Genomic DNA, 15805 nt, shown 5'->3' on the forward strand with positions numbered 1-15805 from the left:
AGCATAATCCGAGCATCCTTTCCAGACATATAATTTTTACTGTTGGGTTCTCATGTATCACCAGGAAGTGACTGAAATCTTTTTGACTTCTCAAAGGAGTAATGTATGTCAGGGCCGGGAAGGACAGGATCTGCACTGATCCATGTTGTTTCATTCAATAATGGTTTGCCTTTTGTGAGTCAAGCCTTACATTTGAAATGCCAGTTCTACTTGTGTGGGTGTTGGAAGAGGAGTTGTTGATAACAGGGTCATCAGGCTCAGTAGTGTTGAGTGGATTACTTTATTGTGAAATTTTACCTAGGTCTTTAACACTGGGCTTTATTGAGGATGTTTCACTTGTGTTGGGGTTTGGAGGGCACTACTACTGAATGCCTGGCTAGTATTTGTTTTTCACTTGTCGTAATCTTCATGCCTTTTAGAGGTTGCTTGATCGTCTGCATTTGCCCTATCACCCATGTTTCATGTTTTAGTAGGCTGTGGTGCAGTTTACATTGATGTGCCACTGAATGGCCTTTGGTTACAATAGTTAGGACATTAGTGGGTGGTGAGAGTGATTGCAATTCTCCAAATTTGCTTCATTAGTCTTTAAGCAATTCAACAAGTAATCAAACTCGCCTAAGCTCCTTTAAGTAGTCTGGAAAATAATTCTATTGATGTATGAGTGGTATACATATCTGAGTGACACGTTTTATTTAATCACCCTTAAACCCCACCTTTCTTCCCAACAAGAACTCTTCTGTATCTGCAACTGGTTCTTGGTGATTCAATTCAGTTATTAGGCTTACACCTTCTTTGTTAAGAATAGTAGGTTGGTTTTGTGTTTCATATATGGGGTCTTAAAGGAATAATTAACTATGAATGTGTATGTGTTCATCTGCAAGTGTGGTGTTCTTTAACTCTGTTCTGAAGTTCTTAGAAGGTAGATTGTATTGTATTGGAATTGCATACATATAGTGCTTCATATTTCTAACAAGAACCTGAAGGACATTCACAGACAGGTAACAGAATACTTGGTGAGAATGTTCTGTGAGAATCTAAAGTGAAAGGAAGTGCATTGTATTGCCTAGGTGGAAAGTGTTTTGATGTTGGGGTTGTAGGGCCAAGACTCCCCAATCTGTGTTGCCATAAGCACTTTCCCCCTGCAAAGGTGTGGGGGAAAGTGTGAAGATAGACGTGCTCATGCATGTGGATACTTATAGGCATGAGTAATGTCTGTTGCATATAGTACAGGATTTAAAAAATCATAAAAATGTTACTAGACCTGCAGGTCAAGTAACTTAAATAATTTACTCGACCTAACTGTAATATACTTGACCCGTAAACGGGTCTCAAATTGTGTGATCCTAGGCAAATAGTTTACAGAGTCGCCTTTTTCTTAATTCTCACATATCATTGCACCTTCAAATATGTGAGCGCAGCATTTGTGCAGTTCAAAAAATCCTCTTTTGTTTGATTAAGTAGACTAACGTTTGCTGCATGCATCACAAGAATGTAGCCCACATACCCATGAGGTCTAGCCCACATAACCTAGGACTTCTTTTAGTTTACTAACAACATTGCAATCAGGGCAGGAGTGTTTCTCAGTTTGTTTAAACATTCAATTTTAATATATTACTAAACCGTGATGTGGTAACATATTGTCATCTACACACAGTAACGTTCCAAGAAATGTCCAAAAACCTCTCCACTAACTTGCAGCTTTAGTGATAAAACTGTATGGTGTATTCACAATCTGTGAAAATTGGGTTTCAGAAAACATATCCTTTGCACATCAACATGTAAAGTATTATGATTTGTTTTCATCCTATTAAAATATTTTTTCATCAAACAGAAATATAAAAAAATGTATTTCACAACTACTGAAATATATTTTGAAATGTTTGCACAGTTGACTTAGACATTTAAATGTTGTGTGTTAGGACAAACCTGACAACCTATATCCTTTTATTTTACATTCTAAGCAGCAGGGCACACAGTTCACCTTGCAAAGTCCTGGAACTTTGCAGTCAGAAGGAAAATTAATTGAAAAAAAACTGACTTTTGACCTCTGTCTGTGAACACAGAGCAAATGTGACATAAGAACAAGCTTTAAAGGTGTCTTTTATTGCCCCTCTGCTTTTCAACTGAATAAAACACCTGTTCATTGTCAGCTTGCCAGAAAGGAGGAGTAAGTATTAAAAATAGCTCGACCTGATCAAATGCAGTGGTCGCGTGGATTTTCCGAGCCCTGTAGTACATGCATGAGGAATATGGCCCCCTTAGTGTCATATTGGATGAAGTGTGGCTTATGCTTTGGAATACACCCATGCTGGATGAGGAGCAGCTCATGGGAAAGACATTAAACAACGAGTCATGGTATATGACGATTCCAGAATTGGCACCCTACCATTGTACCAATTATCATGGGTCTGCCATGTCATGAACTATGATTATTCGGGGTCAGGCAAGGTATATGCCTTGATTTTTTTTTTTTTTTTATATAGGTGTGGCATTGGATTGTTCCATAGTAATGGGAATTATGCTACCAGATGTGGTAGGTCTTGTCAGATTTAGTCCACTAGTTTTACAGTTGAGGCTAGTCTCGGAGTGTCTGATGTGCATTACAAGAGATGATTAGGAGGGAGTCTGTGACATCCCCAGAGAACCCTTGGACTGCAGGAACGGATGGAGGACAGTTGGTAATCCTATCTACTGCATGTTACTCTTTATGCCAGAAATGATTCTGTCCCTAGAGAAAGAGCTGGGATCAGAGGGCCTCCCTCAAGTCAACTTTATCTGTATAGTTAATCAAAAATACCACAAAAATATTCCAGTACTATCAATCTTATAAAACCTCAATCATTTTTATAGGCAGTAAAATCAATAGTTTAAAAGTTCCCACAATGTTGGCATTCTGTGGGTGGAAATCAAAATGACTTTATAAAAATCTCTTGTTTTGTAACATAAAGTGTAAATGTTAGGGAAACGGGAATCCCTTGAACCAGATATTAATATGCTCATGACTGGTGAAAAGGAGTGCTATTAAAAGTAGCGTGTTTGTGCTCCTTCATTGACCCCAGATTCTTCTTCCTTAAAAGCAGAATCAGACATTAACAGATGCTGGCCTCCTAAATCAAGTATACTTGAACCAAAGGAGTGATCTTAAGGATTTTTGTTTGATCTTCATCCTTTAGTGGTCTTGTGCACCTTCATCCTTCAATAGTCCAGTACCTTCAAAAGTGGTTTCAGAAATGTTAGCCCCTTACAGACAAGCGGAATTGCTGCTGCTTAGCCATGTGATTACTGCTTGTGTGCAGGAGTGAATTAGAAAATTTCAAAGGTTTGGTTTCAGCAGCTTTTTTCTTTCTGCCAAAGGCACCAGGCATAGACAAAAGATATGAACAAAAGCCTCCTGCTTATAGCCGCATAAGAGTCAACTTTGACTTTGCAGCTGTTTTTTCTAAGCTGGAATATGATTTTTAGTGCCTATGAACCCAAAACGGTATAATATTAACAGCTGCTTTAAAAACTGGGAAACGTGCGCTGAAAGATACTCCTGGGGTCTCAAGGTTTTGTATTAATTGATCACTGCACTGTCGAGGCATGACTTCTTCTAGCAAAAAGATGTTTTTCTTTTGTGTAAGACAGTAGTCGAGTTGAGGAGTTAGATACTTTGTTGAAGGCAGATTTTCCTAAGCAGGAAGCCCAGATGTCTTGAATACCTTATTCCTCAATGGCTTGACTTAAGTAATCACACCAAGAGCCTTTTTGGTTACTGTGCTGTTGTTCCTCGATTTCCAGCCAGCTTAAGTTATTGGTGGAACCACTCTCAACCACATGCAGTCTCCAGCACAGTTTAATGAAAGCGTTCTTGCTTTGTATTGATTGTTTTTTTTTTGTTAAGCCAAACTCTAATCGTACCTGGACCGATGAAGCATTTTGATATGGAAAACGTAGTTTTGTACACTTTCATTTGGATCTTGTTAAGGGAAGCGATTTCCCAAAGGGGCATAATTTCAGTCCTATAGACCACCGTTGCATTAGTTGTGCTGAAAATATCGTAAGAAGATGGCTAAAAGAAGGGCAGCTCAATTTCTTTTTCAGAATTTTGAACCCCATGGTTAGAGACTGTACTTTTGCTTGCACAGCGGCTAAATTATATTTAACCCCTTCGCTGGCAGGTCTTTTCAACCTCAGGTGGCAAGCCTTTTTTTTTTGCTATTTGGGGGAGTTTGCACTTAAGCCCTCATAACGTTTTGTCCACATAAGCTACCCACGCCAAATTTGCGTCCTTTTTTTTTACCAACATCCTAGGGATTCTAGAGGTACCCAGAGTTTGTGGGTTCCCCTGCAGGAGACCAAGAAATTACCAAAATACAGCTAAAATTTAGTTTTTCTCACAAAAATGGGGAAAAAGTGCTTCAGAAAAAAGCATGTGTTTTTTCCCCAGAAAATGGCATCAACAAAGGGTTTGCAGTGCTAAAATCACCAGCTTTCAGCAGCAGGCAGACTTGAATCAGAAAACCTCATTTTTCAACACAATTTTGGCATTTTACTGGGACATACCCATTGATACTATTATTTGTGCTATCATCCTCCTTCCAATTAGTGACAGAAATGGGTTTGAAACCAATGCTGGATCCCAGACAGCTAAACATTTCTGAAAAGTAGACAAAATTCCGAATTCAGCAAGGGGTCATTGTGTAGATCCTTCAAGGTTTTCCTGCAGAAAGTAACTGCCAAAATAAAAAAATATTGCAATTGAGGTGAAAAAAAAGAGCCATTTCTGTCCACGTTTTCTTCTATAACTTTTTCCAGCTATGGCAGATATTTTTAAAGTAATATACCATTACGTCTGCTGGACTCTTCTAGCTGTGGGGATATATATAGGGCTTGTAGGTTAATCAAGAACCCTAGGTACCCAGAGCCAATAAATGAGCTGCAACTTGCAGTGGGTTTTCATTCTATACCGGGTATACAGCAATTCATTTGCTGAAATATAAAGAGTCAAAAATAGGTATCAAGAAAACCTTTGTATTTCCCAAATGGGTACAAGATAAGGTGTTGAGGAGCAGTGGTCATTTGCACATCTCTGAATTCTGGGGTGCCCATACTAGCATGTGAATTACAGGGCATTTCTCAAATAGCCGTCTTTTTTACAAACTGTCTTATATTTGGAAGGAAAAAATGTAGAGAAAGACGTGGGGCATTGACACTTGTTTTGCTATTCTATGTTCCCTCAAGTCTCCCGATAAAAATGGTACCTCACTTGTGTGGGTAGGCCTAGCGCCCACGACGGGAAATGCCCCAAAACACAACATGGACACATCACATTTTTACATTTAAAACTGATGAGTTTTTTGGAAAGTACCTAGCTGTAGATTTTGGCCTCCAGCTCAGCCGGCACCTAGGGAAACCTACCAAACCTGCACATTTTTGAAAACTAGACCCCTAGGGGAATCCAAGATGGGGTGACTTGTGGGGCACTCACCAGGTTCTGTTACCCAGAATCCTTTGCAAACCTTAAAATAAGGCCACAAAAACACTTTTTCGTCACATTTTGGAGCCATACGTTTCCTTCCACCCAGCGTTCCCCCAAGTCTCCCGATAAAAATGGTACCTCACTTGTGTGGGTAGGCCCAGTGCCTGCGAAAGGAAATGCCCCAAAACACTATCTGGACACATCAAAATTATCAAATACAAAACTACCTTTTTTGCGGGGGGCACCTGTGTTTTTGGTCCTGGGCTCAGCAGCCATACAGGGAAACCTACCAAACCCAGACATTTCTGAAAACTAGACACCCGAGGGAGCCCAGGGAGGTGTGACTTGCGCGGATACCCCAGTTGTTTAGTTTTCAGATGTGTCTAGGTCTTGTGGATTTTTCTACATGGCAGCGTCCCAAAGTCTAAAAAATGCAGCCCTCACCATTCCAAGTGGGACGATTTTGAGAGTTAGCCTAGCTGTCATGGCCCAAATGTAAAACCAAAACCCCAAATAATCAAATGTCCACTTGCTTGCCGTGGGATAAGATGTTTTAGTGTGCGGGGGAGAGGTGAAAGACTGTTACCCCCTTCAGTTGGGGTGGGGGCATAACCATGCTGCATAGAGGTTTCTGACCCCCGGGGGCAGATCAGCTTAATTACAATAGGCTGAACTGACACCAAGGGTGGCAGAAATGGCCTAAACCCCCCCCCCCCCCCTCCTCCCCCAGGAGAGCGACCCTTGCCTAAGGGGTCACTCCCCTCAGGTGAAACTGACAAAAAAATAAAATCCCTGGTGTCTAGTTGTTTCTGCCCCCCTTGGGGGCAGATTAGCCTAATAGAAATAGGCCGATCTTCCCCCAAGGGGGGCAGAAACGGCCTAGAATAAATTTTGTCCCCAGGGTAGAGACCCTTGCCTAAGGGGTCGCTCCCCACATATAAAAAAAAAAAAAAAAAAAAAAATACCTGGTGTCTAGGGGGTTTCTGCCACCCCTGGGGGCAGATCAGCCTAATTATATTAGGCCGAACTGCCCCTGGGGGGGCGCAGAAACAGCCGTAAAATTATTTGCCCCCGTGGGGAGTGGCCCTTGCCCAAGGGGTGGCTCCCCTTATGTGTACATATAATAAAAAAACAAAATCCCTGGTGTCTAGTGGTTTCTGCCCCTCTTGGGGGCAGATTGGCCTAATAAAAATAGGGGGGCAGAAATGGCCTAGAAAAAATGTTGCCCCCAGGGGAGCGACCCATGCCTAAGGGGTCGCTCCCCACAAATAAAACACACAAAAAAATCCCTGGTCTCTAGGGGGGTTTCTGCCCCCCTCCTGGGGTCAGATCGGCCTAATTGTATTAGGCCGATCTGCCCCCGGGGGGGCAGAAACAGCCAAAAAACAAATTGCCCCCCTGGAGAGTGGCCCTTGCCCAAGGGGCCGCTCTCCTTATCAAGTAAACAAAAAACAAATAAATTCCCTGGTGTCTAGTGGCATTTCTGCTGCCCGATCGCATTGCGATCAGGCAGCAGAAATGCTCAGAGAAGCTTGAAAGGAGAGGGAAGGCCTTTCCTCTCCTTTCAGGCTTCTCTGCCCCCTCCACGTGATCGGAGGAGAAATGCTTTTGCATTTCTCCTTCGATCGGGCACTGGGGAAGGCCTCTGATGAGGTCAGCGCGCGATTGCGCGCTGACGTCATCAGATGCCACAGGGAGGGGTTACGGGGGTGGGGGTGGAAGGGGAAGCGATTTCCCTTCCATCCCTGCCCAGGGGAGTGGGGTGCCTGGCCATCGGGGGAGCGCTAGCGCTTCCCCCGGGGGCCCATAGCAGGATGAGGTGGTCTCGTCCTCGGCACCGGGGAACCGGCGCCGAGAACGAGATCACCTCGTCCGGGGCACCCAAGGGGTTAAGTATGTATACTTATTTAACATAGACCCTCCCATTCATTTTAACACCACTAACCTACAATACACATACTCTTGGTGTTCCATGTGAATAGTTTTGTTTAGTATTTTTTTTATAAGAGAGGGGAGTGTTGTACGGAATCTGTGTACTACTGATTGTGTTTGGGGGAGTTTTGTGAGTGGCTAGTACATATTTGGATGAGGTCATCTTATTTTCTTTTTAAACATTATCAAGATCATAATTTGCAGCTGCTGACTACATGAGCTGATTCAAATGTTCTGATAAACAGAACAGCTCATGAACATGTATGGGGTTTCCTCTCACTTAAGACTCATTACAGCAATTTCTGGAAACTTGGAAGGTGCCCTAGCCCCTTAAAATTTGGTGCAACCAAGAATGAACCTCAACCTTACTCCATGGTGTGCTGTACAACAGCATATTTTAACCCCGGTTAGTTCAGTGAGATTTGTGCTGCTCCTCCGTAGGATAAATAATTCTGTTTAGTACTGCATAGAACATAGACTAAGACATCCCAGAGGGCCTCCTGCTTACTCTCACCCATTGTTTGCATTTGTTATAGTTCTCAGATGGGCGCTTTTATGAACGCAAAAGATTTTAATATTGACACTTCTGCTTTGGCAGCTGGGATCCTAGTTGTTTCCAGTAATAAGTGTTTCATCACCAGTGAGACCATGCTCTCATTACAATGCTGGGTGGTTGTGGCTACGTGAGGGGAGAGTAAGTCAGGTGTCATAATATATATGGGGAGACAGTGGGCCATTGTAGATAAATGCTACCCAAACAATGTAGGACGTTTACATAATGGGAAATGCTGAAATAGAAGCTGACAGTCTCCTGCTGTGGGAGGGCTTGCAAGAAGCAAATGATTAAATGTAATTTATAGATGTAGAAACCATCTGCCTTCATTTCCCCTCTTCTCCTTGACAAAATGTATGAAATATATTGTCATCTCTGTAATTACACCAATCAACAGCACATGTCCAATAATATACAGCACGAACGCTATGCCATGCCACAGTACACAGTATATTAGCTCCAAACAAGCCAGTGGTATTTAGACTGGATACCAGCTGATAGGTAACTTCTCCTCAACATGGAGCACTATGTGTGCCAAGTAGTACTTTCTAGTTCCAACTCATTTGGGTGAATCTGCTTATCTAAAGCTAGGTTGCTGTGCTGTCTGACTGGGAGGACTTTCTCATTGTGGCCAATGTTGCTCTGTATAGCGCCTAGATGGGTGAGGAAGGATATGGATTCATATAGCAAGATGTCACACTTATCTCAAAGACAAAATGTCCACAACATTTCAACTAAATGGTCTAACTGAAGAAAGTTGTTGGCCTGTATGTGTACAATTTGTCTGTATTCAGATCAGTCTTATTGAAGCAATAGTAGGGGCCTTTTATGCGATCCTTGTCAGGACCAGCATGAGCCTGCTGGGTTATATCGGACTGACCAGCATATTGAACATGGCTGTCGATCTTTTTTTTTCCCTGTACAAGTCTTTAAATTATATAGGTTTTTTTGCTACAAACAGTGTCTAGCCGTGAAGCTTCTTGCATTTAAGCAGCATCACTGCTTCTCCTTAGTAAGCTGCTGGTTTTCTTTATTTTCTGTTTATTATGTTATACTGAAAATTAAATATTTAATTTCCATCAAAGGTTTGCATCCCCTTCAATCTTCAAGCTGATCAGTGTTGTAAATTTTCCAAAATATCATAATTTAAGCATAGACTGGGTATGTAAGATCCCTGATCTGTGTATTGGTGTTAGGGAATTTTATGAGGGTAGATTTTAACATTCATTTTTTGTCATTCGCTTGAAAATGCAACCTGTGTGCAATACAAAGAAAGATGGTTAGGTTCTTGCTGAATTCCAAGGTAAGCCAACCAACCTGGGTATGGCCCCTTCGAATAAAGACTAGCAAAGTTCTTGCTAGACCCTGAAAATGTCAGGTTTACTAGGGGAAGACCTCGGCCTGCTCCCATTGCTTGGTATTTGAATAGGTCACCCTAGGAGAGACTGTTGTCAGACAGTGTTCCCTGTTAATTCCTCGACCCAGACAAATTGCAGTGCGTGCTTCCTCCTCTGAACACGTGGCCTCCTTGTTCTCAGTTGTTTTGGCGAACGTGCAAGTCGCAGTGGATATTTTGTGCCTTTTGGAAGGAACATACCATCCGCATTTCAAAGGCTCGTGCTCTTTTAACTTGTTCCCACTCCTGTGATTACACCATGTGTTTTTATTTCCTGTTTCTTTGCAGATTGCTCTCTTTGCATACGCAAGTTTTTATCCTACAAAACGCAGTGCCCGACCTGTTGCGTGGTGAGTATGTATTATAATAATAATAACAATAATAATAATATATTATTATTTATAATAATACGAAAATCGTTCTGATTTCTGTAGTTTTGCGGTCGCCCCATCTTAATAAAGTTTTTAAGGAAAATAGTCTATCTGCTCCTCCAAAAAATGCTTCTGATGCCAACCAACTAGGTTACTTGTGCCAACTTTATACCCTGCTCTCTACTGGCCACATGTATAACAAGCTTTATGCTGCCAGCACTTTGAAAAGGTGGTTGCGTGCTAGATGCATAGATGTCTGGAAGCCATCACCTTTTTACAACCTTTTCAAGCACAATTCAGGTCATTCCAGGGTGCTGAATTGGAATTGCTGACTCTTGGGGATGAGTTTAGACAACAAATGGATGATTCATATGCAGTGTGTTTGCTTGCTGTGTCTGCGGTGTTTGTCACTGTTTACCATGGTGGTCCAAGGGCCCAGAGTGTGTGGTGCTTGGAAGCCATTCCAGAGAACAGGGCCCAGCTGCTTGCATCTAACAAGAGACTTTGACACTGTTCCTTACTACTGATAGGGTCCACACACTCTGAGTAAAACGTGAAGAATGCGAGATTGGTGCCTTCCCTTCACTGCCCAGGCTCTAGCTTATTCTAATGTCCCACAGCAGCATTGGAAGCACTGCCTTCGCTGGTTTCATTTTTCCCCTCTCTAACCACACTCAAAACATTGCCCTCACACATCCTCTTCCAGTCCCCTCCCTCTGGCCTATGGCATGCCTCAAGCAAATGTTTACTTTGTACTAGGGCTTTGTGAAGCTTATGACTTCGCTTATTTCTTCATGTCTGCTGTACTTTTCAGGCCTGTGGAGAGACAGCATTCACTGTTTTCCAGAGCTTGTGCTATCAAATCAAAATACACCGAGAATGGGGCATTGGGGTCAGCTCCCCAGTGCTGCGAGTCAGCAGCCCTTAGCATTCACTAGTTGCAAGTGCACTTCACATTTTGAATCAGCCTCCACAGCGACTTTGGTAGTTGTCAGTCTTGACGTATAGAATTTTCTCTTTTTACTGTAGAAATCAGGAAGGCGAAGGAGTTAGTTTCTAAGGACACCTCTCTGGATCCTGTACACTTGAAGCAGGATGCGAATCACCTGGTCCCTCTAAGGTGCATTCCCTCTTGTTACCTCACACATCGTCCCCATGAAAAATGCAGTGTGGGCGGTCCTTTCTGCAGACTACACTATAGTTTTCTTAACATTCACCAGTAACCCTCAATCTTCCTCTGACCATTCGTTACCTGGACAGGTAGAGCTTACAGACAGGTACAGACAGGCACACAACCAGCTGTTGCTACACCTTTGTCCACAGCTGTATACTTGTATGAACTTTATGGAGACGTATGGCAGGTGTGGAGAGAATTCGGAAGGATTGGAAGGGATACTGGAAAGTAAAATAATAAGATTGTTTATATACTTTGGATGGTGGGAACATTGACAGTTGGGTGGGCAGGGGATGCTGTCATACAGGAGTAATTGAAAGGCATGCAAAAGACATGAAGCACAGAGTGAGTGACAAGACAAAAGAGAAAGGAGGCAGCGAGGCTGGTGGTACAGAGAGTTTGGGTATAAAGGAACTGGAGCCATCAAGATTGGGCACACCAATGGTTTATGTGGAAAGATATTCTGAGAGAGGCTGGAATATAGATCTGGGAGACACAGAAGGGCAAAGGATAAAGGTACCCAGCTGGAGACAAGTGAGGCATGGAAAGAGGCAGTTGCTATTAAGGCATGAGCAGCAAGAGGAGACATAGTCATTTTGCATAAAGGCTAGCGGGGCCAATGACAGAGATGGTAAACAAACAGGCTAGGGAATGAGTGACTGACTTGCTCTGAGAGAAAAATAGTGAACAAAAGCAAGGTGGTACATAGACTGGGGGAATTATTAATGGGGCATTGACGGAGAATTTGGTAGATGGCACTGAAACACAACATGAGTAGTCTGAGCACCTACATCCTGCTTGTGTATGCAGGCTTTAGAGTGTTAAGACCATATTTACTTGATTTGACAATGCTTGGTCTACCTATGCTGATGTCATTTGGTTACTTCTGAATTTTGAAGACAAAAATCTTTCTGCTCCCTCAACCATAGTTTTACAGTGACTGCTAGTCCTCAATGCATGTATTTAATCAATGTTACACCACTGCATTTTCATATTGAGAAGCCGTGCCACTGGAAAAAAGCATGTGCAGCAGAACTAAATGTTTAGTGATTGTATCAGCTTTCACTAGCCAGTGTCTGTTGGGAATATTGGGGGGATAATTAGTCATAAGGTAAGGTCAAGAAGGGATTTGAGAGGTAGGGATCTGTGGAGAGGTGGGGATTGGATTGGTGTAGGTTGTCCATTTTTAGGTCTGGGTTTTAACAGTACAGCTCTCAAACTGACCTGATGCTTACAGTACTTATAGAGTGGGCTTTCGGTCCACTCATTTCAACCACTGACTTGCAGACTCACAGAAAATTGGCTTCAGGATTTGATTATCACTACTTGACTCAGTCCAATGGAGTATTTATCTCTCACCAAAACTATTGGCTGTTTGGATGTATCCTTCTGCCGTTTCTTAAGTGCTTGCTTTGAACTGTACACGGAAGGACGCGTGTAGCAGGTAAATAGAAAAGTGGATAGTTTCTTCAAGCACAATAAGCCCATGTCCGTGGCAAGAGATCCTCAACTGAAGATGAACAGTTGAGCAAGGCTCCTTATAGCAGGAGACACAAACATGGAACAGTACACAAACAAACACAGAATTGAAGGAATACAGAATCAATTAATGCATACCATGCAGATACAAGAAATAACAAGGCGCATGAGTGCAAGTGTAACAGTAAACATTACTATGGCAACATCAAGCTCGCACGTAGGCGCGTGCTAGTACAACAGAGGGACTTCCTTACACCTTTTGCACCCTTGTCTTCTCCTGCTAGATCGCTCCCATGGGTCTTGGGCTCCGCTGCAGACGCTGCATGTGTTAGCACGTTAAGCCCAGACCTATTGGCTTTCCCAGTGCATCTCGTTACTGGGTGCTTATGAATCAGGTGCGAGTCAGCCTTTGGCAACGACTGCCAGTGGGAAGATCCCAAGGGACATGACAACAGGTGCATGATTGTGATAGTCGAGCATTGTATACATGGATAATTCAATATATTCTAGTGCCTTCGTTTACGCAGTTAGCATTCTGCTGCCGGATGTCTATTATTTATCTGTCACTAGGATGTCCGCATCCTGTCGTCCTATTGTTATATTCTGGTGCTGTTGCTGTGAGGTGGCCATTTTGTTGTCATAGCGGTATATTCCACTGCTCTTTTTATGAGGTCAACTTCGGTTCATCATAGCGATATATTATATTAGCATTCTGATGTCAGAGCAGTATTTTCCTGCGCTTTCGCTAGGAGGTCTGCATTCTGTCATCAGCGCGGTATATTCCAATGTGTCCACTTTTAACTGTGTCTAGAGGCCAATTGAATGACAAATTAGCGTTTTTTTAAAGAAAAACAGGCTACAAATATTGGTCGCTCTGGTATTGTAAGTACAGTTTTTATTGTTATTAAATTCGGCAACTACTTTTATTATTTTTATTATTATTGGTATTAGTATACGGAGAACTGAAGATTTTAAGACCAATATTTTTTATTTTTACACCAAAAGTGGGTCTCTAACTACACTTAATTAATTCTGATTGACTAGGGCCACACTGCCCTCCTGTTTCAGACCTGGCGCAGCCATTTATTCAAAATTCATCAGCAAAAAACCTCTAGTGTATGTACAGTGACTGACAGGAATTGTGTTGAAAACATGGCCCTTGAAATTGTATTCAGCACTTATAAATTGTGTTTTTCTGCAAAGGAACAAGTTCCTCTTGCTTTCAGCTAAACCTCCGTTTGAATCTGGAGATTTCTTTCTGATGCAAAGGCAATACCCGGGACTGATGCGACTGTTGAAGTCTAAGAACAAAACAGTACAGCTTTCAATTAAAAATGATTAGTTTTCAGGCTTACTGGGGAATTCGAGAAAGCCTTAGATGTCTCTACTGCATCTTTCACAGCAAACATCCTCATGTCTGTTCTGACAATGTAGGAAGGCGAGAGAATATCAACAGACAGAAGTGCTCAGTTCTCAAGGGTCCAATCCTGTCCACTGTGCACCGAAATGGCATCTTGTGAACATTGCTTTCTGATGAGATGTTGCTTCAACCAAGGGGCTCAAGGAGTCCAAATAGAGTTCTCATTCTTATTGTTGTACTTGGGATTCCACAGTTATTGAATTAGAAAGGAACAGTTGGAGACCAATCTATAGTTTTAGGTCCAGCCTACTAGACAGCATATATGCTATCTGTTGCGAGGCATATTGTGGCTTACCAAGTACATAGAGGGGCTTAGTTCCCCCGCCTATTGGCTGGCTTTCCTGTTACTCTTATTTTCCTGATTTCTTATTGGTGTCCCAGCTTGTCAATCTTGTGTTTGTCTCTTCATTGAAGCATTGCCTCTCTGCCATCTCTTTGATTGCCAGGCATCTCTGCTTCTGCTGCTTGCTTTCCTCGGACTAGTTTTTTTCTTTTTTTAGTTGAGCCCTTCTTGAGAGTGCATGTGTTTTTGAGCTGTCTCACTAGTGTTCCTTTTTCTCTTTGCACATGTTTTCTGTCTCTCATTTGCTTCCCCCCTGCAACCTCCTTGTTGCGCTTGCCGTTAGCCTCCCCCCATGGCCTCCCTGTGTCCTCTGTGTTGTTTCCCCCTTTCCAGATCACTCCTTTTTTCTCACCAGTTGTTCCTTATCTCCACCGATGCCCTCCTTGTTGCCCTCCTCCCTGCTCTGCTGTATTGCTTCCCCATTCCTTCTGCAGTCCCCCGTGTTGCTTTGTCTGCAGGTCAGCGACTTCAAAGTTATAGGCAGACCCACAGCTCCTAGCAGTCTCACAGACTTCAGTTGATGTCCCCTCACCTCAGGGAGACTGGTCGTACAGGAAACTAACCCTGCATCTCTGCACCCCATCCACCCCATGTGGTGCTTCAGCCTGCCCCCGATGCTCTTACGATCACTTAAAAAAAATTAAAAAAGGCTTTTGCATCAGGAACTTCAAAGAAAAAAGCACATATGTGGTGCGCACACCTACAAAATGACACCGACAGCTGCATCAAAGGCTTTTTAAAAAAAACTTTATCCATGGTGCACAGCATCAAGCATGCTGTGCAGTGTGGCTAAAAAACATAGGCAAAGCCGGTGGGTCACAAAGCTGATAACTATTGGCTTTGTCAATTCTTCGTAAATCTGGATGTTGCGAGCAAAACTGTTGTGCAACCTATTGATTAACAGTGTATAAAAAATGGACTTTGGGTACACTGTTTTCAACCATTGGCTTTCTTCGACTAGCCTCTTTCATCCACTGGCTCGAGACTTTGTCTGTCAAGTCTTGTATCATCCTAGTGGAGTATCCATCTCTCACCTAAAGCTATTTGCTTCTGTGGTCTGGTATAGCCTTTCACCTCCACTCAGCTGCTTACATTGAACTGCCCAAAAGTCTACTTGACAACCAATTATCGGTCTGAGACTAGCTGCCTCCTATGTGTCTCGTTTGAATATGCTGATGCTATATTAAACATAGACTTACTGTCTTTGTCCGTGCTTGTTAACTGAAGCACTTGCATGGTTTGTGGTGCCTTGCAACAACAAGACAATGAATGATGTGCTTTGTAGACACGTGTATGTGCTTATTGACTCACTTTCTTCCTCCCTCTCTCCATGTGCTAGTTAACCATTCACCTGCACACTTGCAGATGGCTGTGCACTCCACCACCAGCGCACCTTGGTATTCCCTGCCTGTTGTAGTAGTGCTCTGGGTGTTGCTGTGATCTGCTTGATAACTGTTGGCTGAATTTCACTGGTCCATCTGTTCTTTTTTAATGCAGGCTGTGGTAGAACCTGACCTAAGAAATAACAGGGTATTGGATGAACTGGTGAAGAACTTCAATTCTGCAAGGTATGTGAAATTGTGGCCACTCAAGATCAGCTTTAAGGTTCTTCTGGGCATCACAGTTTACCATAAAGAGGAAAGCCTGCTATACGTTTCAAACAGCTCGTTGGTACC

General features: G+C 42.7%; 1 protein-coding gene across 1 annotated transcript in view; it reads left to right on the forward strand.

Annotated features, from left to right (window-relative positions):
• The window catches only part of RAD18 (RAD18 E3 ubiquitin protein ligase), a 530572-nt gene that overhangs the window by 44043 nt on the left and 470724 nt on the right, over positions 1–15805 (forward strand). Inside the window, exons 3-4 of the mRNA XM_069206336.1 lie at positions 9631–9692; positions 15627–15697. Of these exons, the coding sequence (XP_069062437.1) occupies positions 9631–9692; positions 15627–15697 (133 nt within the window). The remainder of the gene's footprint in view (positions 1–9630; positions 9693–15626; positions 15698–15805) is intronic.

Source organism: Pleurodeles waltl, chromosome 9 (assembly GCF_031143425.1).
Source record: "Pleurodeles waltl isolate 20211129_DDA chromosome 9, aPleWal1.hap1.20221129, whole genome shotgun sequence".
Classification (NCBI taxonomy): domain Eukaryota; kingdom Metazoa; phylum Chordata; class Amphibia; order Caudata; family Salamandridae; genus Pleurodeles; species Pleurodeles waltl.